Here is a 27013-nt window from a genome sequence, read left to right as displayed (position 1 = left end):
ATTTCATAATTTAAATTTATCATAATTTTACATTTTAAAGGGCTCAATGGATGAGTTCAATGAATTATAGATGCAGCCTTCAGGCCCTAGTGCCTCTATTTTACATACAATGCTTGCTAGTGAAGGCAATCGACTCTTTGCAGCTTCCAAGAGACCCTGTAGGGCTCTGGCTTCCTGATAACTAGTTTGAAGAGCCTATGCTAATGATCTTGAAAAGGCCCTTTTTTTTTTCCACAGGCTCTCAACAGACGAGGTAAAACCATAGCTCAAACGAATATTGGCAAACAGGGTAGCAAATAGAGTCCCAAACTCCTGTATCATTCAAAAGATGTGTGGTACCCAAGCAATAACGCCAGCACAGCGCTTAGGTGTGAGGTTTCACCATTATTTTCTAAATACCTTTGGAAAAGAGTAAATCTGTCAAGTCCCACCTTCCGATTGTGACGGCCCGGTGAACTCATACACACATCACGTTTCTGGCACGTAGACCATTTGTACCCTTCGGCTCCACCCCTGCCCCCCGCGCGCCACACCCCCCGGTTCCCACCGCCCTCTGGCTCCCTGGTCGACTTCCGCTATCCCCACCAAGCGCGGCCGCTGGCAGCCCACGTGGCCTGCGCTACGTCACATCCGGCCCTTGCGATTCGGGGCTGGGAACCCGCGCGATGAAGTGCGTATTTGTTACTGTAGGGACCACCAGCTTTGACGACCTCATTGCGTGTGTCTCGGCGCACGACACTCTGCAAGTGAGTGAGGGGGCGGGCGTGCGGGCGCGTGGCGGCTTCGTTCGCCGCTCGCCGCCGCTAGCCTTACCACTAGCCTCGGTAACCTTGCCTGACTGCAGCGCTCGGGAAGAACCCCCCACAGCTCTACCTCAGGTGCCGCCGCCCCTTTGCTGGCTCCTCCCCGCGCTCGGCTGGGCCCTCCTCCTGCTCCCCTTCTCCTCGGCGTCCTCCGCCTCCTCTTCCCGCTTCCCTGCCGCCCTCCGGGCCGCTCCTCCCCATCTTTTCTCCGGCTCCTCCTTTCTCCGGCTCCTCCTTTCCCCGGCTTTTCCCTTCCGACTCTCCGCCTCCGCCTCTCCTTCCTCGTGCTTCGCCCCTCCTTCCCGCTGCTCCGCCTCTCCGAGTGGGGCTCCTCGGCCCGGGCCAGCCTCCAGCCCCTCCTCAGGCCCACTCGGGGTCGCGTGGTCGGCGTCAGGCGCCTCGGCGAGCTCTGCCTGGCCCGGCCCGGCCCGGCCCGGCCCGGCTCGGCTCGGCCCGGCCCGGCCCGGCCCGGCCCGACCCGACCCGGCCCGGCCCGGCCCGGCCCGGCCCGGCTTGGCTCGGCTCGGCTCGGCTCGATACGGCAGGTCCCACTCGGCGCGCCGTCCCCGCCCTGCCCCCGCTGCGCTCGGGCGAGCCCGCGCCTCGAGGTCTCATCAGGCGCCTTCGAGGCGGGCGTCCTCCGGCGGCGGCTGTTGCGGCGGCTCCTCGGGGCCGGTGGTTCGCGCAGCTTCAGCCCTGAGGCGGATTGGAGCCGTTTCTTCGTCTCTTCTCTAGTTTTTGACGCCTTCCTCAGGGTCTCGCCTGGTCTTCTGCCTGTGGCGTGGCCGGTCCTTTCAACGGCTTGGTGAGCAGGGTCGCATAGATCTTACCGATAGGACTTGTGAGGTACCTTGTCGGGGCCCGGTACCGGGGGCAAAGCGTCGTTCTGCAAAAGTAAAATCGGCCGCAGGTAGATTTTGCGGCGCGCGCTGCGGTCTGAACACCGACTTTAGGGTTTGTTGTTTTTTACAGTTTTAAACAGTACCCTGTTTAAAAGTCCCGCTTTTTTTCTTTCTTTTTTTTTTTTTTTTTCCTCTTTTCAGATCATCAAGAGCCTGGGCTACAGCCGACTTGTCCTTCAGATAGGTAGAGGAAAGGTGGTACCTGAACCATTCAGTACTGAGTCATTTGCTCTGGATGTTTACAGGTACAAGGATTCATTGAAAGAAGATCTTCAGAAAGCAGATCTTGTTATTAGTCACGCAGGTAAAGTGCCTTAGAATACCACAGTTGGGGTTTTGGTAGTAAGAACAGAAACTTGAATTTTTTTGAGGTAAAGTAAAATCGCTAGAGTAACGCACTGTAGCCCTTTTGAGTATAATACTTACTTGAATATACCTGTTGAGAACATTATTAGAGAATTTATTATTTCTGGGTGGTACAAGTAAATTAACAACATAGACTAAAGAAAGAAACTCCAAACACGGGCAAAATAATTTACCCAACGTCGTGCGTAAAGAGTTATCAAATTTGAAATTAGTATTTGGGCTTAGATTTGCAGGAATGTTCAGCTGGCTTATTGGTTGGATTGGACATGGAGAAATTGGCTTTGAAAGTTTGTTTTTTATATTATAAATGGGAGTATGAAATGAATGCAGTCAAAAATATTTTTTAACCACATGTTGTGTAAATCATTGCCTGCTCTTCAAAAACCATCCTGATCTAGTTAGACTGCCAGTACCGTCGCAAGAACTGTTTTTGGGGAGCATTGCAATTTTGATTGCTGGATAAGTGAGGGAAGAAGCTTCTTAGTTCTTAGGAAGTCTAGTTTGAAGGGAGCAAAGTTACTAGAAGTAAACATTACCAACAGATTAGTGATTAGAAATGTATAGGTTAATAGTTAATAGCTCTTGGTACCGTTCTGTGTGCTTTGTGTATATAAGTCATTGAATCCTCCCAGACCTATGAGCTACGTATTATTAGTATTCCCATTTTTACGGATGAAGAAACAGACACAGATGAACTGTACTTCTCCAGTCAAGTTAGTAGATAAAAGTCTTGGTGTTAGTCTGTCCTACCTACTACTCTAAAGTAGTCAACCCCAAAAGGTTTGTCTACTTCTCAGTCTCCTCACTCCCATTTACTTTTTAAATTTTTTATTAACTTCTTTTTAAGGTTTTATTTATTTGAGACAGCACGAGCTGCGGAGAGGGGTAGAGGGAGAAGCAGACTCCCCACCCAGCAGGGAGCCCGATGCCAGGCTACATCCCAGGACCCCGAGATCATGACCTTGAGCCCAAGGCAGACTTTTCACTGACTTGAGTCGCTCAGGCGCCCTTCTCACTTCCATTTAAAATACCTAAACGATTTTAGATTTCAGAGCTGAATTGACCCAAATGTTGTATATATGCACATTTATGGAGATTTATTCTTGACATTTTGGGGATGGTACCTCACAGACAGACTTAAAAGGATGGTTAGGGTTTTTCTTTTTGGTGCCTGTCACTGTTGAAGACTTGCTTTTTCCACTTGTGTTTGAATAGAAGTGCAGTACAGTTTCATGTATAGTATGTTGAACTTAAATCTTAATTGAATTCAAGGCTCATGCCCAGGGCATACTAGTAGAGGGCAAGTGGCAAAGCATTGAATCGTAGGTCATAATATTGTTGGCAGTGGTAAAGAATGTATTTTTCAAGTTTATAACATAGAGAACTGGTCACTACACTTTGGTCGTTTGAATGCATAATTAAAAGGCCTGGTTTGTAGTTTTGCCAGCTAAGTTTATCATCTTCAGTTCTGCCTATAAAGCTTGGTGGAGCACCTTAGCTTTGTTTTTGTTTTTTTTTTTTAACTTAATTTTGATTTAGGTGCAGGAAGCTGTTTGGAGACTCTGGAAAAAAGAAAGCCCCTTGTAGTGGTTGTAAACGAAAAGTTGATGAACAATCATCAGTTGGAATTGGCAAAGCAGCTACACAAAGACGGGCATCTCTTCTACTGTACCTGCAGGTATACTACAGACTGATAACTTGACTTCTTGCCTTAAATCCTCCCTAGCTATTCTTAACCACCTACCTAACTTGTCTGTCTTTTCAACCTCTTACATTCTCCTGCTTATCAAACATACTTTGATTTTTCTCACCTGTAAAGCCCTCTTATTTGTCCAATGCTGTGAGTGTAATCTTATATTTCTTTTTGTGTCTGTGCGTGTTTCATTTCATGTGAATATCTGTGTGTGTACACATGTATGTAAGTTCCATCTGGTGCGCAAGTCTCTGAGAATATAATTTTTTGAGTTATTAGATTTTCATTATTCAAGGAAGGCATTTGCTTAATTTTTATAATTAAGGTTTTGCCTTCAGTAAATCCATTGGGATCCCTAAGTGAAATTTACTCATTAATTAAACTAGACCTAATATGTCATAGGTTATTGTTTTTAAGTTCTTGTGGATACAGTGATAAACATGAGGTAAACCCCTGCTCTCTTAATACTTATGGTCTGGTAGGGGGACATAGTTAACCGTTCATAAATAAACGATGAAGATAATTTCACATGGTGAAATGTGTTATGAAGAAAATAAGGCAGGGTATGATATGATAGCTGGGAGTGAAGATTAATTAGATTGGTCAGGGAAGGCATGACTGCGTATATGACATTTGAGCTGAGACCTAAATGACAAGAGCTAGTCATGTGAAGCTCTAGAGGAAGAAGGAACAGCAGCGACTGCAAAGGTCCTAAGTTAGGAAAGAGCTTGGAGTTTGTTTTGTTTGAGGAACAGAGGGAAGGTTCAGTGTGGCAGGAGTATGGCGAGCAAGGGAGAAGATAGTATAAGATGAGACTGGGTGGGGATAGCTCACGTAAAGAGTTCTGATTTTATTCTGTGTTTAGTGAGAAGCCATTAAAGTATTTTAAGCAGAGGAATTACTATGGTAAGGAGTATTATTTTTCTAGAAGTAAATTAAAATTCAACAAGAACTGGTCAACATCACTGTAGAAGGATGAAGAAAATTGCTGGTTGGTTTTCTATTAATTCTTCTTGAGACACTAGAAGCTTGCCAGAGGGTCAGGTCAGTAATTCCCAATTATTTGTCTTTAAAAGCTATCCTAGTTTGATGTTTTAAAAAGTAAAGACCTTATAGAAGTATTATAAAATATATTTTTTATGTTATAATAAATTGAAATTAATTTTAAAGTGGAAAACCTTAGAATAAACTGGCTAGAACATAAAAGGCTTGTCTTTTAACCTCACTGCATCTGTCTCTTGGGCACTCAGTAAATACTTGTTCTTTTATTAAATATTGAGCACCTACTATGTGCCAGGCATTATTCTAGGTACTTGTCACATATTGGTGAACAAAACAGACAATTCTGTTTTCATTGAGAGGAGACAAATTCATTGATTGTTTCAGGAACAATTGGTATCCTAATCCCTGTATGATGGAGGAGAGGAAAGATCAGGGTGGCTGTATAACACAGAAGCCATTATTAAAAGTATTGTGAGTCGGGAGAAGCTAGGTAATAAAAATTATGTAGGCTTCAGATAACGGTCCTTGGGTAGTTGAGATTGTTAGGGGTTAACGTTTTTTGTTTTTTATTATTTTTAAAGATTTTATTTATTTGACAGAGACACAGCTAGAGAGGGAACACAAGCAGGGGGAGCGGCGGGCAAAGGGAGAAGCAGGCTCCCCGCTGAGCAAGGAGCCCGATGAGGGACTGGATCCCAGGACCCTGGGATCATGACCTGAGCTGAAGGCAGGTGCTTAAATGACTGAGCCACCCAGGTGTCCCGGGGTTAACATTTTTTAAAGAAGAATAAACTCCGCCTCCTAACAGGTTTATGCAAGTCAATTTTTCCAGACACTTTTAATGAGTATTTTTATTCTACATGTTAAGTCAGCTTTGATTTTATGTCAGTACGTTTAAAAGGAGAATCAGAAAATGTTTTTCTGATTTCGGAAAGACATCCTGATTCCTTACTCAAGTTGAAAAGGAAGCTGTATGGGGCGCCTGGGTGGCTCAGTCGTTAAGCGTCTGCCTTCGGCTCAGGTCATGATCCCAGGGTCCTGGGATCGAGCCCTGCATTGGGCTCCCTGCTCGGCGGGAAACCTGCTTCTCCCACTCCCCCTGCTTGTGTTCCCTCTCTCGCTGTGTCTCTCTCTGTCACATAAATAAATAAAATCTTTAAAAAAAAAAGGAAGCTGTACAAGTCTCCCAATTTATTTCTTACAGTTTTAGAAGTCTTTTTCTTAATATTAATTTCAAAAAAATTCACATACGTGAATGCTGTAAGAATCAATAATTGGTTGTATTTTCATTTTAGGTACATTATTCCCCCAAATCTAGGCTGGGTAGTTGTATGTCTGTTCTAATTTAAGTGGCTGCTTAAATTTCTGAAGTAATGCTTTTATGTCATGGTTTGGAATCTTCCAACATGCATGGTGATTGTACCTTAATTATATATGAATTTATGTTAGTAAATTACTGGCAAAAGAAAGCTATTTCACAATCTTCATGCATGGTCCAGTAGTCTCCCCGGCTTATTGTTCTTGTCTGGCAGCTATTAATTTTGTTTTCATTTATTCTGTTTTCATAAATTAATTTTGCTTCAGTTTATATCTGCCCAGTCCTGAGAAATGTTCAAAAGCCATGTGACCACATCTTTCATGAAATAACATTTCTGTAATATTTGTTGACACAATATACAGTATCTGTTGAATTGGTATTGACAGGTACTACATAGTGCTCTTCGTATTGCCCTAATCTTTGTATGTACGGTTGACCCTCGAACAACACAGATTTAAATGACATGGGTTCACTTATACAAGGAGTTTCTTTCAGTAAATGTGTTTTCTTTATGATTTTCATGATAACATTTTTTCTCTAGCTTATTGTTAAGAATACAGTGCATAACATAATGTACAAAATGTGTGTTAATTGACTCTTATGTGACCGGTAAGGCTTCCAGGCAACAGTAGGCTATCTGTAGTTAAGGTGTGGGGGAGTCAGAAGTTATATATGGATTTTCTGTTTTTTAAGATTTTTAAATTTATTTGAGCGAGAGAGAGCATGAGTGGGCAGAGAGGGAGACGCAGACTCCCTGCTAAGCAGGGAGCCTGACATGGGGCTCCATCCCAGGACCCTGAGATCATGACCTGAGCTGAGTCAGACACTTAACCGACTGAGCCACCAGGTGACCCTGGAAGTTGTACATGGATTTTCAATTGCATGGATTGTCGGTTCCTTTAACACCAGCTTGTTCAAGGGTCAACTATATACCTAAAATAAAATTATTAAAATTCGCATGTACAGTTTGAGAAGCATCACGGTATTCTTGGAAGTTAGATTCAGTCATCAAGTGGGCAGCAGATGAATTACATAATTTTCTCCCTTGTTACCTAATATTTTTCTTCTTTTGTTTTAGCACGCTTCCTGGGCTGTTACAGTCAATGGACTTATCAACACTGAAATGTTTTCCTCCTGGCCAGCCAGAAAAATTTTCTGCATTTTTGGATAAAGTTGTTGGATTACAAAAATAAACACTAAACTCTGAACACTTTAAAAACACCCCCCAAATCCAACCTATGGAATGTGGTTAAATCAAATTAAATATATAGTATATATTTGCAGAATAATATAAATTAATAAACTTATACATCTATAGAATGTATAGAAAATTTTATGGTGTGAATGTTAGCATTTGGGTCCAAATCCTTACCGCAATTTTAGTAAATACAATAGATTTTTACTTTATATTTTAGTTAAAATATGTATGAGCATTCACAGATTTTAGCCTAGAGTCCCAAAACCTCAAATGTAGTTATTGGTTTGGTGTTCTTTAGAATAAATAAAATGAAGCAGTAACAAATTGTAAGGCATTTGAGAGTCAGCATCATTAGCTGTACAATTTAAGGAACGAATTTTTTAAAAAACAAGCAAAAATGATGAGTTGTGTTGTGTGAAATAAAACATTCAATAATTACCTTGAAAAGGTTAAGAGTAATTAAAGGTTAACAAGATTAAATATCAAGTCAGTTGATTATGGTACTTGGAGAAATTCTAGTGGAATAGATTTGTTCTCTTTCCTCTAAAATGCAAATAGAAAATGACAAAATAATCTTGTTCAATATCAAAGTTTTATTGGTTTGAAAAGAGTAAATCAAAAAGGACTTAGGCCAAGAGAACTTGATGTTATTTTTAAGGGCCCCTTCTCACAGTGGTGTTGAAACATTTATTGTAACATCACAGAGGAATTTATAATTTACTTAAAAAATTAGTTTTACAAGCAACTATATGATCAGATGTATAAAATGGCCTAAGTACATGACTTTTAGGTTCATGTTCCTCAAGATACATTATGCAATTCTGATTAGAGTAAGTCTTGATTCTAAGTGTTCATAGTTTTCTGGTAGAAATTTTAGATACAGTTTATAAAAATAGTATACACTATAAAGACATACTTTCCATAATCAAGATTTTGGCTATTCTAGGCATTTTACTTGGGATGCTTTATATGATGTTTCTATAGATTTATTTTCCTGATTGTGTTTTACTTAGGCTAATATTAAAATAAATTCTTACTAATAGTAGAAGGTGGTGGCTGAGAAATACTCTGGGTAGCAGGAGGAAGCCTACTTGGATTAAAATTTTGCTGAGAATAATCTAAAAAGTGAGTAATCTATATCTATGTAGTTGAGAATTCACAGCATCATAATCATAAATGTACATTAATCTCAATGCTAATGTTATATAGGAAAGGCCCTTTCCAAATATTTGGAGAGAATTATCTGGGCTCTTTAATATGTGCTCTAATTTGAGAAAAATTGTGGCTTAAAATGTATTTTGATCACTTGATTTTTAGTTATGTCATGAAGGACTAACCATAGAGAATCAGAAACAGGGTCTACTTAAACATCAGACAACTGTAAAGTAATATGGGACCCCAAATCCTCTCTTTTCTTTCCCACAAGAATATATAACCGATTCCATTATTTCATTTAGCAGAGCTTAAGCCAATGGTGTTAATTGCATGTAGTGATACCCCTTACTATATACCTTTGTGAAATTTTTTTATCAGTTGTTTGGCTTAAAAATCCGGGGATCTCTCCGGATCAATTTTATTTGGCAGGAATTCTTGGGATCATCTAGTCCAATCCCATCATTTCTCAGATGAGGAAGGCCAAAGGTTTACAACTTGTCTAACCGCCTTTGAAAGAGAGCTGCCACTAGAAGCAGCTTCTTGACCCCTGGTCTTGTACTCTTTCTACCACACCATAATGTATATTGTAAGCTTTTTGATTCTTCATAATTGTCTAGTATTTAGTTACTTTACTCCCTTCCAAGGAGAGTTTTGTTCATTTATTAGAAGTTTACTTTAGTAGGAATTTCACACTTAATTGGGTTTTTCTTTGATGTATGATAAACTTACCTTGGACTTAGAAACCTGTGCTTCCTGCGTTTTTGGAAACCAGCAAAATGCCATGGGTAGGATTGATAGTAGATTGAATAAAGGAAGACTTTAAGACAAAGACTTGCAGATGTTTGGAGTTGGAAGAGAATTTTAAACATACCTACTACAAACCACTTTAGATGAGGAAGAAGGCTAAGATTAATTACCAAAATTACCAGTTATTGGTCCTTAATGAAAGATTAACAGTAATCTATTGGGAATATTTGCTCTGAGTGAAATTTATTTGGTTTCATTGCATGGCAGGGCTTCAGGTTCTTGAAGTCAGTGGGTAAGTGGAGTGTAGTTTATTTAGCAGTTTTCTGTTAGAGGTATTTAAATTTCCAGGGTTAAGGAAGCAAAGGAAGTATTTTGAGAAATTCATATCATGGATATGTTCAGAGGTGGACGAGTAATAATAGTAGAAAGTTAATGTTGGAGTAGATGAAAAGTGATGTGAGGTTATAGAATGACCTTGGGAAGTAGGGAGTTTTGATGACTGATTTGGGAGGAAAGAAAGCCGGAAGGATTTGGTAGGTAAGATAGTGCAACTGATGAACTTGAAGTGGGATTCTGGAACATTAAAAATTGACTCTTGAACAGTGTGGAGGGTTAGTGGTGCAAGAACCCTGCACAGTTGAAAATCCACATACAAATTTTGAGTCCCCAAAGATTTGATTAATAGCCTGCTGTTGACTGGAAGCCTTACTGATAACATAGACTGTCAATTAACACATTTTGTATATTACGTGTATTATATACTGTAATCTTTAAGCTAGAGAAAAGGAAATGCAAAGAAAATCAAGGAAAATACATTTACAGTATTGTATTTTAGAAAAAGTATAAGTAGACCTGCACAGTTCAAATCTGTGTTCAAGGGTCAGCTGGTCATTATCTGAAACTACTGTCAAGTGTCTTGATTTTAGACACCTTAAGAGTACTATATGCTTTTAAAGGTAAATCATGTAGATAAAAAGGGCAATATAAAAATATGTACCACCACTTTGATAGTTTGAGGAAGAGTTTTCCAAGACTAAAAAAAAGTCTATAATGATTAGAAGTAATGTAGACGTTTTTCTTGGCACTTTATTATGGTATAAGCACTTAATCTCTCTGATTCGTTCAAATTGTAAAATTTTCAGACATGACCAAAAATCTGCATACAGTATAAGAAATGAGATACATGGGCAGACTATTTGAAACTGATTTGGGGGAAAGGTTTGGAATGGGTGGTCCAAATAGTTGTACTAATCTGTTTTTCTGCTGTACAACTAATATATATTTTTGTGGGGGAGTGGGGAATGAAAAATAATAGTTAACACCTGTTGCATGCTTAGTATGTTTCAGGTACTATTTAAAGCAGTTTAGGGGTTCCTGGGTGGCTCAGTCCTTTAAGTGTCTGCCTTCAGCTCAGGTCATGATCTCAGGGTCCTGGGATTGAGCCCTATGTCTGGCTCCCTGCTCAGCCGGGATTCTGCTGCTCTCTCCCTCCCCCCCATCCTGCTTGTGCTCACTCTCTCTCTCAAAAAAATTTTTTTTTAAAAAGTTTACAGGTACGAAGTTACTTAATCTTTACAAGAGTTCTATGAAATAGCTACTATTCTCCCATTTTGCGGATGAGGAAACTGAGCTCAGCATAATGCAAAAAGGAAGTGTTATGCTACTTAAGTGTCTGATAGACTGGGAATTGTAATTGCTAGAATGCTGATTTCCACTGTATTTTCTTCCATCATTTGTGGTGACAGGACAATATTTGAAGTCAGGACTATTCCAAGAAATTTTGATTGTATGATGACCACAGGTATATTACTTATTTCAGTCTTTACATTGTTATTTTTAAAAGCCTACTGAATGCTAATCAAAATCCATGTGGAGAAACTCCCAGGTGGTTTGCCTGGTTGCAAGTTACTTAACTGGCTCTTTTGTTTTCTCCAAATATTTGTTTTAGGTTCTGTTTTTGGTTCTGTTCTCTCTCTTTTTTTCTTGATATTTTCATTACTCCCAGAGCTACTATTGATGCTCCTATCTATATTCCCCGACTCTGATCTGAACTTCTGAATGGTATTTCCAGTTACCTATTGGTCATATATGTCTGTTAATTCTCTAAGCATGGTAAACTTAATGTGCCCCAAACTAAAATCTTATTTCTCCTTCCATCCTTCTGAGATCCTTGCCCATATTGATGGTTTTATAAGCCTGGAGGACTAAATGATACCTCTAACCCATTATATCTGATTGATCACCAGGTTCTCTTAGCTTTACTTTTTAAATATCTTGAGCCCATTTATTTGCTCATTTAGTCTTTTAACAAAAATGCGTAATAAGCATCTACTTTTTGTATCAGCAGCACTCAAGACATGATTACTGCTCTGGAGGAACTCTTTTTAACAGTCTAGTTAAGGAACTGTCTTACTCATTCTTGAATCCTCTGCCTGCAGCACAGTAGGCTTTCCATAAATGATAAATGCATAAATGCACTTTTTCTCATTGTCTTGATTGGGATTAGGTCTTTAGGAAACACAGTAATCTTGCACAGTCATTTCATGGAGTCTAGTATGTCTCTTGTTCAGAAGAAAGATGTGACCATCACATTCTGTGGTGAAATTTGTAGTATCAAACATTTACAGGACTGGCATTAAAACATAGCAATACTGATACTGTGTAATATCTTAAAGGTACTTAAGTGTCCGTCAAAAAATTGGGGATTTTTAGTAAAACGTGTTAAAAATGAAGAGGTTTGTTAAAAGCAGTAGCTGTAGTGTTTTCCAATAACAGATTACATGGAAAAGGGTTTAAGATAACCACTAAACAACATTTAATTTAATTCCTTGTTAAATGGTTAATTCCTTACAAAAGTGAGTATTCTAGCACAATCTTTATATTGAATAGTTCTTTAAATTAAAATTTTTGTAGGTGGCTAGATAGAAGGTGAGCAAACCTAGCTTGCTTCAAACAGGAATCTCCTGAAGAATATATGCTTCTTGACTCTGATATCGATAGAATATTTTTAAGGTCTTTTATACTGTTAAATACCATCTGTTTTGGTATTTGACTTCTAGCTCTTTATTGTGTTTATGAATTTTTACCACATCCTGACCAAAATTATTTTGATTGATACTCTGCCATTTTATTTTGATGGCTATAGTCCTGCTCTCTCAGGCAGTAGTATAAGCCTCTTTGGGTCATGGAACCCTTCAAGATACTTAAAACTATTGCTTCTCTTGCATACTGACACATATTTTGCAGTGAATTTCGGGGCGTTTTTCCCAGGTACTTTGAGGCTCCAGGTTAAGAATCTCCAGACTGAGGACAATTTAAGTATTTTCATTCCTCGTTCATTGTTCATTAGTACTCTGGTGATAACTACTAGGCTCCTTTATAATGAAGCCCTCTGATTAAATACATTTAAGTTTAGTAATATCCAGTTTTATCACATAACAAATTAGAAACTTACCAAGTTTAACACATACGGAACACAATTTGAAACTAATTTTGATACTGTTATACTATTAACTGTCTATAACCCATGTCTTGTGTAGCACTGTTTCTAATTGATAAAAGGAACTAAGTGGGATTTTTTTCATTTGTAGTAATATAGGATATACTAGATTAGGCTATCTGGAAAAGCAATACAGTTTTGTACCTTATTTACTGTCAATGTGCTTCTAATGTATTTGCTGAACTGATAGTCACTGTTGGAATGATGTCTGTGAGGCCATATATTACATCTTTTTTACTGTTCATTTCTCCTTTTGTACAGAACATACTGGTTGGTTCTCCACTGCCAGTGTGCAGTGGGTGAGTAATATACTTCCCAAATTTAGGAGTGAAAAACATTCTTAAGTCCTTGGCCTAAGTAATTTTCTGAATCTCAGTTTTCCCATTTGTGAATTATTAAAGCTAACTTCCTTCATAGGTGATTTCTGAGACACAAAACCAATTGTGTGGCATCTTTGAAAATAAAAAAATGTCATTGAAATAATACATTTTCTCGGTTAGAGTTTTTGTTTTAAGAGGTAGGAGTAGACTTAGAGATATTTCCCTGGAATACACAGTATATACTCCTAACTGGTACAGAAAGCAAAGTCTTCATTGAATTTCATATTGAAATTCATAGTCTCTAGCTGGGGTTATAGTTAGAGAATTAAAGATTATTTAGAAGCTTAAGTGAGCACATCAAAACAAGAGTGTTCTGGTCTGTATTCTCCTTTCCTTCAATCCCCTGTATGTTGGTAGACTGTTCAGACACTGTAAGTATCTTGAATAAAAAACCAACCCTTAGCATTTCTTTGCCATTAGGATGCATTTTTAAACAAAACATTACTTTCCTTTTTTTCCCTAATCTATATTAGAGTGCTTCAGATGGAAGTGGGGAAGAGAAGGAAATGAAAGCAAGTGGCTCTTGGTAATGTTTCTTTTATTTTGCCTATCTGAAGGATCACTACTCTGGGAAATCAGTTCTTTATTGTCTCTTTCCTAAAGCTTTAAGAGGAGGGAGGTTGAATAGGATCTAATGGCCAAATTTTGTTTTGGAACCATTGTGTTCCCTTCCTTCATTAATTTTGCTTTGTTCATTTTGTTTAAATGTCTACTATGAAAAGAAGCAACAGGTTCTATTTCCAGGGTGCTGTTAAAAATGTTTTCAGAATGTTTACCATTATATTTTTAAGTAATGAAAAACCTTAAAAATAGGTCCTGTAGGGTTGAGTTATATACCCCAATTGGCTCCATGTTATTTTGGTACTAAAAATAAGTGAAATAAATGAGTTTTTTTAATACTGATTGCCTTTCAGCAGTTTCCCACAAATCTTTACATAAATGTGATTGTCATTTTTATTTTTTGCAGTTTTAGATAAAATTGACATAACATTGTAAAAGTTTAATGTATTTGACATAATCGGATACATGTATATATTGCAAAATGATTACCACAGTTTAGTTAATACCCATCACCACACATGGTTATAAATTTTGTTGCCTTCAAAAATCTAGGTCTGTTTATTTCATCTGTAAGGTAAGATTTACTCATTTTTATGTGAGCCAGTCAACCCCATGATTTGCCGGGGTAATAGGTTAATCCTCCTACAAGCTGTTTTTGTGGTTAATGTTGATCACAAATTTGACCATCTAAAGGGAGGGCAAATCTGTTATCCACCATTGAATCACAGTTCCTTGCAGTTCCTTAGACCTGAAAGAGCTTAAACATGCAGCATACCTCCTTCCTTTTATAGATGAGGAAACTGACTCAGAGTAGCATAACCAAGTTCATAATACTCTTTTCGTGATACCATATTGCCTCTCAAACTAAAATAGTAACTCAGAAGTATCATGTCCTATATACCTTTACAACTAAACCTTCTGTGTCACAGATAATGTATGCTTTAAAAAATTTTTCAGGCATGTACCTCATTTAATTAGTTGGAAATGTGAAGAAGTGTTACCTCAGAACTAAAACTATTAGTATTCATGTATTGTACTGCAGAGAATTTCCCTATTTGATCAGTGAAGAAATAAGACAATTCTAACAATTAAAACAAGTCACATTTTGCAGGTTAAATTTTAATATAAAAAGCAGTAATTATAAAATGAAAGCATATCAGTTTTATAAGTCAAATAATGTTAATTATTTTAAGTTACTTGGATTTTCTTAAGTCTGTTTCATTTTAATCTGTACCCAGAGTACAGTGCCTAAAAGTTTTTAAGGCAATTATTTTTCTTTCCATTATTTTTAGAAGTGAAGAAACTATCAGTGTTGGGGAAAGCTCCTCTGGGGAGCTATATGTGAACTTTGGCTTGATTTTCAGTAGAATTTAGTTGAAATTGTTCTGGTTCTTACCTTTTTTTTTTTTAACCAAAGATTTTTTTTTTTAAACCAAAGAATTTCTTAGTGAATTGTTTTGTAAGGTAGCAGCTAACAGCAGTCAATATTTAAGCACTTTTGTGCTAAGCACTTAACATTCAGTATCTTATGTAATTATCCCAGTAAGCTTAGGTATAGATGACAAAAAATTTGTACAGAAACATTTTTCAAACTTTGAAACAATTTAAAAGCAGTAGCTATTGTGCATTAAAAACTTGTTAACTTGAATGCTGAAGTTCCCTGCCTAACTTTGATCTGGCGTTTCTCAAATCTTCAGAAAGATTTGGAAAGTCTTTGTAAAAGATTCCCCTATGGAAAAGGCCAGATCAAAGTTAAGCAGGTAACTTTAGCATTCCTTAGAGCCTTTAATATTGCTGATGGACATTGTGAACCTCAAAGATTGGATTATAGTGTGCAGTATTTGCTGAAATTTTCACCCTGAAACTCTTTAGAGACACTTACTAAGAACTTGTGAAACAACATTGTTTGAGAACGCTAGTTCCCAAAGCTCCTGGACCAGCAGCATCAGCTATCATAGGAGAACTTTTTAGAAATGCACATTCTCAGGACCCACCCTAGACCTGCTGAATCAGAATCTCTGGGCATGGGGTAGTTTGTTTTATGGAGCCCTTTCTCTGTTCTAGTGGTTTACAGGATTTGGAGTAGTTTGCTGTAGAAGAATAGTCAATTGGGATTTCGAGTGCAATAGATACTTTGAAGGACAATATTAAATAATATGAAATGGCTATTACACACAGGATGAAGTCTACTATTATCCCGCAAGTTTTTTTAAAAAGTCCTATTGTACTGATTTGGGGAATGTAACCTGTACTTAACCATCTCTGAGCCTTTGTTCATCATTTCTTTTTTGATATGTGATTCCTCTTTACAATAATCAGACAATATATATTCCTTGTACTATTATTGATAGGATGTGAAAACTTGGACAAATTTCATAATCATTTGAAACTTGTTTCTTCATTTGTAAAATAGGTCCCTGTAGCTATAAAATTCTATTATTTATTTTCCTAGTTTATTCTGTTGTTTTTACTTACTGAATACTTTTTAAAATTTTTATTATATCTTACGATACACATAAATAGTATAAAATATTAACTAGTTCTACAAGGTATATGACAAACAGTTCTGTGTCCCACTTCTTCCCATCTGTGATCTGCTTTCTGTAGTTAACAGAATATATTAATATATAAATAATATATATAAATAAAATATATATTCTGTAAAATATACAGAATATAAAATGTTACATTTTATGTTTTATAAGTGAATATGTTCAAACTTGTTTTCATTTTTTAAATTTAAATATCTCTACATTTGCTAGTATGGAGGAGGAGGCTTTATATTCCTCTTCTACAGTCTATAGATGACATTTAAGTTGAAAAAAATTATTTTAGTCAGTTCTTGTGAGATCTGTTTTCAGTATTGACATGATTACTTAAGTACAATATTCACATCAGAGTCATGTAGTCAGTATTCATTGATTACATTCCTTTTTCTATTTACCTCATTTTTAATGTTTTCATTTGCTTGATTTTCTATAAAAATATTCTCAAGCTCTCCAACAGAGGTATACATCTTTCCTAGTATGTTTAAATAAATTAGGCTATCTTTAACTTTCATTATTATTTATTTTTGAAATGTCTGTGCTGGGGTTCTGACCCCTTTTAGGTGAACTGGTCATTGATTCTGTAGTCCTGCTGAATGTCTGCCCTGGGATTTCCCCTTCACCCTTATCCTAGAAATTCCTTTTGCTTCTCTCTTACATTGAATCTTCTGTTTCTAGGACTCTCTGCCCCCCCCCCCCCGTTGTGGTTTAACTTATTTTGGTTTCAAATATCCTTCATAGCTTCCTGAGAAAGGATGGTAAATTTTTTAATCTTTCATGTTTGGAAACACTTCTACTCCCATCTGATTGATAGCTTGGTATAGAGTTCAAGGTTGGAAATAGTTTTCCCTCACATAAGGAACTTTATTTTTTTCTAGCTTCTAGTTATTCTGTTGAGAAGTTGTATATGACCCAGTTTTCATCTCAAAGCTTTAGAGTCTTTATCCCTGGCTTCAGAAATGGTGTGTGCATTGCTGAACATCTTTTTTGCTTTTATTGTTCTGGCTACTTCATGGACCCTTTCGATCTAAATATAGGTACTCCTATTCTGCAGTGCTAGAATTTTCTTTTCATCATTATCACAATCATTTCTTCCCCGCCACTTTATCTTTTTGGGGGCCTCCTGTGTTAGATGTTGGCTATCCAGTAGTGATCCTCTGATTTTCTTGTTTTTTTTCTCTTCAATTTTGTCCATTCTGTGAGTTCCTCAACTCTGAATTCTTTCTGCTGCTTTTTCTTTGCAAAATCAGCATTTTTCTTGTATAGTTCTGTAAATTTTGACAAACATAATTGTGTAACCACTACTACAGTCAAGATACAAAATATATCACCCCCATACATCCCCTTTCTTCCATCCGTTTGCAGTCAGGCTTTTCCTACAACCCTAACTACTGTCAGCAACTGATCTGTTTTCCCTTTCTTTCCCAGTTTGTCATAAATGCAGTCATACAGTATGTAGCCTTTTGAATCTGTCTCTTTTTACTGAATACAATTCATCTGAGATTCATGCAGGTTCTTTTGTGTATCAAACCTCATTTTTTATTACTGAGGAGTATTCTGTTGTATGGATGTGCCAGTTCATTTACCAATTGAAGGATGTTTGGATTGTTTCCAGTTTGTGGGGGGGGAATCATGATTATGAATAAAGCTGCTATAAACATTCATGTACAGGTTTTTGTGTGAGCTGAAGTTTTCGTTTCTCTTGGGTAGATAACAAAGTGGGATTGCTGAGTTATGTGGCAACTCTGGTTAACTTTATAGAAACTACTAAACAATTTTTTAAGAGTGGCTGTACTATTTTATTCATACCAGCAACATATGAGAGTTCCAGTTGCTCCATGTCCTTGTCAACACTTGCTGTTGTCAAGTTTTTTTTTTAAATTTAGTCATTTTAAAATGTATATAATGATATCTCATTAAAGATGTACAGATGTCCATTAGACACATGAAAGGTTTTCAGCATTGTTAGCCATCAGGAAAATGGAAAACAAAACCACAGTGAGGTACCACTTGATACCCACTAGATGGGCTATGGTCAAGAGATGGACAGTAATTATGGATAGGATGTGGAAAAATGGGAACCCTCATACACTACTGATGAGAATGTGGAATGGTGCAGCTGCTGTGGAAGACAGTCTTGACAGTTGCTCAAACGGTTAAACATAGATCCAGCACCTCCATTCCTAGGTATTATCCAAAAGAATAGAAACATGTCCAAACAAAAACTTGCACATGAATGTTTATAACAGCATTAGTCATAAAAAGCCAAAAAGTGGGAACAACTCAAATGTCTACTAATTGATGAATGGATAAGTAAAATAGTTTTAACTATAGGATTAAAATATTGATACATGCTACAACAACATGGGTGAACCTTTTTTTTTAATTTGTTTCCAGTGCAAAAAGGTGGTTTTATTAAAGTACAGGGAGGGGACCCATGGGCAGAAAGAGCTGCCCATGGATGAACCTTTAAAGTCTCCTAGGTGAAAGAAGTCAGTTGCACAGGACCATATATTGTATGATTCCATTTATTGAAATGTGTAGAATAGGCAAAATATAGAGAGACAGTAGATTGGTGGTTACCTGGAGTTGATGGACAATGGGGGATTAGGTTGGTTATGGGTGTGGTTTCATTTGAATGTAATGAGAATGTTCTAAAATTGTGCCAATGGATGACAACTCTGTAAATGTACTAAAAGTAATTGAAATGTACACTTTGAATTGTATGGTATGTTAACTGAAAAGCTGTTAAAAATCACCACTTTTAAGTGTACAATAATTTTTAGTGAATGTACAGAAATGTTGCAACATCACGGTTTTAGAACGTTTTTTATCACACCAGAAAAGATCCTTTGCGCTTGTTTGCGGTTAATAAATATTCATACCCCAACCCCAGGCAGCCACTAATCTGCTTTCTCTCTCTATAGATTTGCCTTTTTGGTATATTTCATATAAATGGTGTCCTATATCTTTTGGAATCAAACCCCTTTGCACCTACCTTCTTTTACTTGGGTTTCAGTTTCTCCACATCCTTGGTGACACTTGTTACTGTCTGTATTTATTATAGCCATTCTGGTAGGTGTGTATTTATATTTCATAATGGTTTTAATTTGCATTTTCCTAATGACTAGTGATGTTGAACATCTTTTTAGCTTATTAGCCATTCCTATATCTTTGGTAAAATGTGTAGTCAAATCATTTGGGCAATTTTTTAGTTGTGTTTTTTTATTGTTGACTTTTGAGAATTCTTTTTATACTTTTGATACAAAGATTTTTAGTCAGATGGGATATATTAATATTTTCTTCCAGTCTGTGGCTTGCATTTTCATTTTCTAACGGTGTCATTTGCAGAGCAAAAGTCTTTAATTTTGATAAAGTCCAATTACTCATTTTGTTATATCTAGGAACTCTGCCTGACTCAAGGTCTTGAAGATTTTCTCCTATGCTTTCTTCCAAAAGTTTTGAAATTTTGGTCTACATTTAGGCCTTTGATCCATTTTAATTATTGTATAAGATGGGAGGTATAGGCTAAAGAAAATTTTTTTTATATATGAATGCCATTGTGTAGCACCATTTGATGAAAATACTGTTTGTTGAACTACTCTTGAACCTTTGTCAATAATCCATTAGCCATATTTGTGTTGGTCTTTCTGTGTACTTCTCTTTCCTCTTTTTTTCCTTTTTGTTGTCTTGTCTCTAATTTTTGTTTACTGCTCTTGTATTACTTTTCTAGTTGTTTTTCCTCTCCCAGTTTTGCCTTTTATTCCCTTCATCAAAATGAAGTATGTAGATTAGTACGTACCTTATTTTTAGTTTCAGTAGCAATAAATATGAAGAATTGGCATTTTTTTCTCAAAGTAAAAACTGCCAAAAATGAGTTAACTTATTCTCAGTGAATTTGTGGCCTTAGAAAAAGATGGTGATCCCTCTTCCCAAACCATGTTTCAGGACTTTTTCAAAAGGAGTAATTTCCCTAGTGTTCTGGTTTCCTTAAAAAAGAAATTAATTACGGTAATTTCAAATAAAGGAAGTCAAGATTTTATTTCTTACCATGATTTTATTTCATTCCTATTTTATTATCGATACTTTTTTCTATAGGCAGGGCAGTCATGATAGCTACTGGATCCACAGATACAAGAAAAACAATTTTCAAAGCAGCTTAATTTTGCAACTTCTCCAAAGCCGACTTAGGGTCTGTTTAACACTTAAGAAAGGCATTTAAATAAAAGGAGACACTTGACAGTGGAATCAAGTAATGTAAGTGATCAGTCTTGTTTTTGAACCTTACAAATACAGCTGTATTTACTTTGGTTTTCTTAGAATCCAGAGTAGTTTTTCCAGAAAATTGTCCTAATAATACATGGAAATACTCTCATGTTCAACAGCTCTAATGCTGTGCCACAGCATTTTAAATGTAGTCTGTTAGAAAGTTTGTGGGTAAGACATTTTCTTTTATGCTGCTTCAGTTTAAACTTTCATTGTTTCCAGTCTTTAAGAAACACTTTTTGCATTTTCTCTTTTTGTTAATGCTATACAATAATTTGGGGGTATTAGTCAAGAATTGTATCTGTTTTCTAGTATAGTTAATGGATTTAGTTTCTGTGATCCTAGCAGAGAGTTGTTATTATCTAGGAGAACCAAATGAAATTACTTAAAACTCCTTACCTGAAATAACTAGGCAATTGCTTTAGCACTTTATTTTGCTTGAACTGTGATCTTGGCCCCTATAGATCAAGGGCGCCTCCAGCCCCTGACTTTCTTAGTTTTTGAAGATCTTAATACAGAAGTTCAGTAGTTAATTAGGTTTCTAATTTTTTCCTCTTGTCTACATGAAATTATGAGGGGAGCAGGGAACTTGGGCAGAGAATGTAGTTAAAAATTTGGGGCAGAAATCTTAAAGCGATATAATGTGGGCCAGCCTGCATCATATACACCTGAGTCTTGTTGCAGTCCCATCGCAGCCTCGTGCAGCAGTTGCCCTGAGTTAAGCTGCAAACTCGGCTTCTTTTTGGTCCCAAAGCTCAGCTGCTTGTGCATATTTCTCTCAACCTTGGGCTGATTGCATTAATCCCATCCTTCCCCAACAAGGTAGCTCCCCAAGTGCCTTCTCCCATGTCTTCTCAAGTCCAGTTCTCTATTCCTAGGAGCATCGGCTCTTCCTCTTCTTTTCACAGGGTCCCGACTTGTCCCGGGCAAGCCAGCCCTTTGCTTCTGCTCCTGAGAAGTGCCAAGATTCTGCAGCGCTGACTCCAACTGCCTTCTCATCCCTAGACTTTGGGCTCCTTTCCGGATACCTGCATAAGCAAGCCCTTGTCACTGCTACCCATTCCTACCTGCATCCTGCTTTTTCCTTCTTGCCACATTTGTGTTCCTTTCTCCCCTTCCCCACCTCCACCCCTGGCAAAATGCATAAAGGATGGAAAAAGTACAGCGGCCAGAAGTCTCTGAATGAGGCATCAATGGATGACTATTTAGGCAGCTTAGGGCTGTTTCGAAAGCTGACTGCCAAGGATGCCTCTTGCCTCTTTCGGGCTATTTCGGAGCAGGTAAAAGGACAAATATATCTTCCCTATACTGAGTTTTCAGGGTTTGACACATGGCATGGTACTGGAGCTAGAAGACCTGGAGCCCACCAGAAAAAAAAAATCCCTTTTCTCTTTTCTAGTAAAGATACCCAGGCCTGTCTGCCACTTACTAGCTTGGCGTATGCCTTTGCTGATGAGTCCAGATATATTGCTGTGCCTTTGCTGTCTTTCTGTTTTCTAAATGCTATTTGGAATGTAAGATAAGAATGGAATTACAGAAAACTTTGAAATGAATCTTGATCCTTTATAAGCAGCCCCTACTTTTCTAAATTTAGTGCCTAAGGAAAAATTTATAGGTTGTGCCCATAAGGACTAGAAAAAGGGTGGGGGTGGTAAGACAGAACCATCTCTTCCAACCCCAGTAAAGATGGCAAAAAGATTTTAGTAAGATCAGGACTTAATTTCCTACATATGTTTCGAATAAGGGGTACTTAGTGCCCAGTTCATTTTAATTTAAAAGCTATTTCAAATGACTGTTGACAGCTGGTCTTTCTCTTCTTTTTAGTTGTTTTGCAGCCAGGTCCATCATTTGGAAATCAGGAAGGCTTGTGTCTCATATATGAGAGAAAATCAACAAACTTTTGAGTCTGTAAGTAGAATATATAACACAAGGTAGAGATGTTAGTAGAGTGTGTAGCAAATGGGAAATGAATTTTGAGCCATCTACATAATGAAAATTAGGTCCTGCAATCTCCTCTCAATAGCAAATACTTAATTTTCAGCTGTCTTCCCCTAGCTAGCATGCTTCTAGACCACCTCCAGAATAAGATTGTTCTGTACTCCAATTAAAAGTTAAGAAAAAACAGTTCATCTGTATCCTTCCCACTACTTTCTACTCCCCACATACTGCCCATAATCTGGCAAGCCCTAAAAAGTTACATTTTGACTACTGTATTATCCATACCACTGTTTTCTTGAACCAAGTAATCATAGTTCACAAAGTTTGGCTATGTTAATATTTTTAAATGTATACTTCCAAGTATGTATAAATGGGAAACCCCTCTGTGCTCTTAATTCTGTACACAATGATCAGCCAATATGAAGAATCTTATAAAACCTAATTGTAAGGAAACAAATTAGGTTCCAACATTTATCTTCATGTGACAAACTGGTAATTGGTGCTCTGCCACTAATGATTGGCTTTAAAACAACTTCTAGAAGACATGTTTGAATACTTTGAAATATTTGAATTCTTGTTAATGGAATGAGGTTTTATCAAGGTCTGATTTGTATTGTGCCCTTTTGTGTGGCTTAAAAAAAACATTCTTAGCCTTTCCAGTACTATTTGTTTTCTTCTGACTGTATATTATGGGTATTTGCCTGCTGTTCGAGGTTTACTCTTAATTTTCTCAACAGGTTTCAGTGAATTTTAAAACTATGTGACGGCTTCTTGACTTTAAAGCTTATTACCTAGGAGTTAATTACACTCTTTACTACATCTGGGGAAAGGATTATTCATGAAATTACTTCAAATGCAAGACCATGATGTAAAACAGTGCATCTCAAGTATTTTTGTGCATACAAATCACCTGGGGATCTTGTTAAAAGTGCAGATTCTGATTCAGTAGGTCTGAGCTGGGGCCCGAGATTTCTGCATTTTAACAAAACTCCCAAGTGATGCTTGCTCTTGTTCATGATACAGTAATAGTAACCACATTTTGAGTAACAAAAGATTTGTGTAAAATTTTAAAACTTACATGGATAGATCTCAAAATAATTATGCCAAAGGAGAGAAGGTAGACCCTCCCCCAAAGTACGATTTCCTTTATATAAAACTCTAGAAAATGCAAGCCAGTCTCTAGTGATAGCAAATCAGTGGTTGTGTGGGGGTCAGTAGAGTTATAGAGGGACACAAGGAAACTTAGGGCTGTGATGGATCTATTCACTATCACAGTTGTCATGATGGTTTCCTGGATGCATACATATGTCAAAATGTATTTGTGCCATTTAAATATGAGCAGTTTGTTGTATGTCAGTTATACCTCAAGCTGTTTAAAAAGGGATTGAGAAAAATTAAAAAAACTTTGTCTAATGATATATGTACATGGAACTAGACATATATTCTGTTCCCCAAGTTTAATTTTATTTTTATTGAGGTATATTTTACACACAATAAAATTCACCATTTTAAGTTTAGCACTTTCAGTTTTGGCAATCATATTGTTATGCAACCGCCACTGCAATCAAGATTTACCCCAAGAAGGTCCCTTGTGCCCTGGGCTTTTCTGAAACTAATAAAATTCCCTAGTAAAGTTCCTCAGTTTAACTTTGCAAATGCATGTCTCCTATCAGATTTAAAATCCTTATAATTATTGGGCTTGCATGATTTATGAAAATTGTCAAGTTAAATTGGCATTTCAAAAGAAACTCAAAGGTGTTATAGTTGATGAAATGCGCTGATATTGTGGATCAGCCAGGCCATTTCCTAAGATAGTTTTATAGTCCAGCTTTTCTCCACTCATAACTTCTTTGTATGTGCAAATCTTCTTGAGGTGCTGTGCAAAATAATAATTTAATACCATAATTGAGCTGAACAAAAACCCATTGGAGGATAGTATTGCAGAATATAATCAGATTTTAGTAATGCTGTGTATTTGGTTAAGTCAAGTTTGTTTTATTTTTGAAGTATGTGGAGGGATCTTTTGAGAAATACCTGGAACGGTTGGGAGATCCCAAGGTAAGATCAAATATGGGGGTTTAATCTTTTCAGAGTTTTATGGAATAGTAAACCTAAACATTCATCTGTGTCGCCTTAGCTAGTCGCAACCTATTTTCTTAAGTAGCCAGCTGTGTTGAATCAAATAGTTCTTGGAAAAGTTTAGAGGCTGGCAATTGACCTATTGTTTTGTATTGAATGTTGAGAATTGTGTGTCAGCAATTTTATCATCCATAGACTGTTTGCAAACAGGACAAGCCTAAGCCTTTTCACTTTAATGGGGGAGGAGGGATAGTAATGTTACTAGGAGGTCATTATTTTTTTATTCAAAAGTTCACCTGAATTGTAGTTACCTTTTATGTAGAAGTAAGCTCTATAAACACATATTTAATTAAAAATAATTTATATGATTAATTCCGTAGTTCTGGACTTCGCATTTACTAAGTACTCTGCTAACTTCATATTCTTAACATTAATTCCATTTTTATTGTGCCTTTTAAATCTCTCATATTACCTGTCCTTGTTACTTAATAGGTAACTGAGGAGGTCTTTAGGACTATTTTTTTTTTCAGAATGTTAATGAGTAACACAATATCCCAAACCTCAAAACAAGTTAATAGTGTGTTCTACAAATTCTTCATCTAAAACAGTGCTAAGCATCTAAAATAACAATGTTGAACTTGAAGAAACTTTTATATCCTAGCTACAGAATGTTTTTAAAAAGTTTATGTACTACTTATATTTAGGAAAGTGCTGGCCAGCTGGAAATAAGAGCTCTTTCTCTAATTTATAAGTAAGTTAAATCTGTTTTTAAAGACTGAGTGTGTATGTGTGATTGTGTGTAAAGTTTCTTTTCAAGTCTCTCTAGAATTTGGGAAATTTGGATTTAATGTAATATGTAGAATGAAGGAGGTTTAAGCATTGTTAATTGGTGTTAATTTTTAGGTGGAGAGCCTCTAGCATTTGTGTCCATTTGAACGAAATAAAGGACTTAAGAACTGCTAGTGTTCCTGTAGGAAATCAGAATGTGTTTCTTAGAATTCTTGTGTATTTAACTTTGTGCCTCTTGCATGTGTCTTCACTGGGGCAGTATAGCTTCTAAGAGGGTAGAAACTGGTTCTTCAAGACAAAAAGATAATTAGATACTACAGTGCTTCAAAGGGTACGGTACCTAAACAGAGACACAGTATATCTGTGGTATTAAAATTTCAGAGGGAAATTATGAAAAGTAAAAAGGCTTTCTAAGGAAATGATAATGGAACATTTTGAGAACCATTGCTCTATCACTTTGTGGTCTTTAAGACAGCAAAAGTGGCATTTCTGGAAGCTGTGCAGTTTTGAAAAATAGTTATATAACGTAGGTTAGAGGCTAGTGGGAATCTTGTTCATCTGAGGAAGTTGATTTCTATATGTAAGACTCTTCACAATTTTTAGGATGGTGAGATGGCATATACGGTAGAGTCCAAACCCTCTCGTGGTACTCCCTCAAGTTAGTGTTTTGCAGCCTGCTCATTTCTCACTAAATCCATCAAGAAGTCGTATAGAAGAGGCATTGGACAGGTAGCTGATCAGTTGTTGCTTTTAAGTCAAGGGCCAGCTTTTATTTTTTTATTTTTTTTATATTTTATTTATTTTTAAAGATTTTATTTATTTATTTGACAGAGACACAGCGAGAGAGGGCACACAAGCAGGGAGAGTGGGAGAGGGAGAAGCAGGCTTCCCGCAGAGCAGAGAGCCCAGTGCGGGGCTCGATCAAGGGCCAGCTTTTAAATTGGCCTTCTTTCTATTTATGTATGGCCCTCGAGCTAAGAATTTTTAAAAAGTTGTTTTTTTAAAGATTTTATTTATTTATTTGACAGAGAGAGATAGCGAGAGCAGGAACACAAGCGGGGAGTGGGAGAGGGAGAAGCAGGCTTCCTGCCGAGCAGGGAGCCCGATATGGGACTCGATCCCAGGACCCTGGGATCATGACCTGAGCCGAAGGCAGACACTTAACGACTGAGCCACCCAGGCACCCTAAAAAGTTTTTAAATGGTTAAATCAAAAGTAGAATAATGCTTCATGGCATGTGAAAATTATATGAAATTCAAATTTCAGTGTCCATAAGTAAAGTTTTATTGGAACAGTCATGTGTACTTGTTTATCATGGTCTGTGGCTGCTTTCTTGCTACAAAGTCAAAGTTGAATAAACCATATGGTCTGCAAAAGGTAAAACACTTATTATCTGGTCTTTTACCAAGTAAAATTTGCCGGCCCATGCTTTAAATAAGTGGGGAGCCAACGTACAGCTGGTAGTCTATCTTCTTTACTCCTCCTTTCCCCAAATTAAGGTTCATTTTAAAAATCCATGGACCTTTAGGGACAGTTAGCTGTCTACTTTGAATTAACATTATTTAGCCTCTTAAACATTTGGATTATTTTGTATGAATAAGGTGGACAGTTTAAAAGCCCACATACTTGTTCTTATAACTGTCTCTTGCATATACTAAATTATCTCTTTTCAACCACCTATGTTTTCTACCCATGTAGTCGGGATTTCATTCTTTATCGCTATCCCGGAAAGCCTCCAACTTATGTCACAGATAATGGCTATGAAGACAAG

The 27013-nt window shown here is 37.2% G+C and overlaps 2 protein-coding genes across 11 annotated transcripts in view; both read left to right on the top strand.

Annotated features, from left to right (window-relative positions):
• The first annotated feature begins 644 nt into the window (after window positions 1–644).
• On the top strand, window positions 645–27007 carry LOC148163000 (UDP-N-acetylglucosamine transferase subunit ALG13). 2 transcript variants are annotated; one of them, XM_088028679.1, is made up of 5 exons: window positions 645–746; window positions 1847–2009; window positions 3611–3749; window positions 7163–8407; window positions 26941–27007. In XM_088028679.1, the coding sequence occupies exons 1-4, from the start codon at window positions 666–668 to the stop codon at window positions 7275–7277; spliced, it is 498 nt and encodes a 165-aa protein (XP_087884805.1). In that variant the 5' UTR covers window positions 645–665; the 3' UTR covers window positions 7278–8407; window positions 26941–27007. The 2 variants fall into 2 exon arrangements, with proteins under 2 accessions (XP_087884805.1, XP_087884806.1); XM_088028680.1 differs by lacking the exons at window positions 7163–8407; window positions 26941–27007 and adding an exon at window positions 21345–21579.
• The window catches only part of LOC114200238 (UDP-N-acetylglucosamine transferase subunit ALG13), a 43646-nt gene continuing 38193 nt past the window's right edge, over window positions 21561–27013 (top strand). For all 9 annotated transcript variants that reach the window (XM_088028673.1, XM_088028671.1, XM_088028678.1 and 6 more), the window contains exons 1-5: window positions 21561–21716; window positions 22261–22344; window positions 24382–24432; window positions 25158–25204; window positions 26941–27013. In XM_088028673.1, the coding sequence (XP_087884799.1) occupies window positions 21576–21716; window positions 22261–22344; window positions 24382–24432; window positions 25158–25204; window positions 26941–27013 (396 nt within the window). In that variant the 5' untranslated portion in view covers window positions 21561–21575. The remainder of the gene's footprint in view (window positions 21717–22260; window positions 22345–24381; window positions 24433–25157; window positions 25205–26940) is intronic.

The sequence above is a fragment of the Eumetopias jubatus genome, unplaced genomic scaffold (assembly GCF_037043125.1).
Source record: "Eumetopias jubatus isolate StellerSeaLion01/CBP00866 unplaced genomic scaffold, mEumJub1_p1.0 scaffold_11, whole genome shotgun sequence".
Taxonomy (NCBI): domain Eukaryota; kingdom Metazoa; phylum Chordata; class Mammalia; order Carnivora; family Otariidae; genus Eumetopias; species Eumetopias jubatus.
The sequence above is the reverse complement of the archived record's forward strand: the minus strand, read 5'-3'. Positions and strand labels throughout refer to the sequence as shown.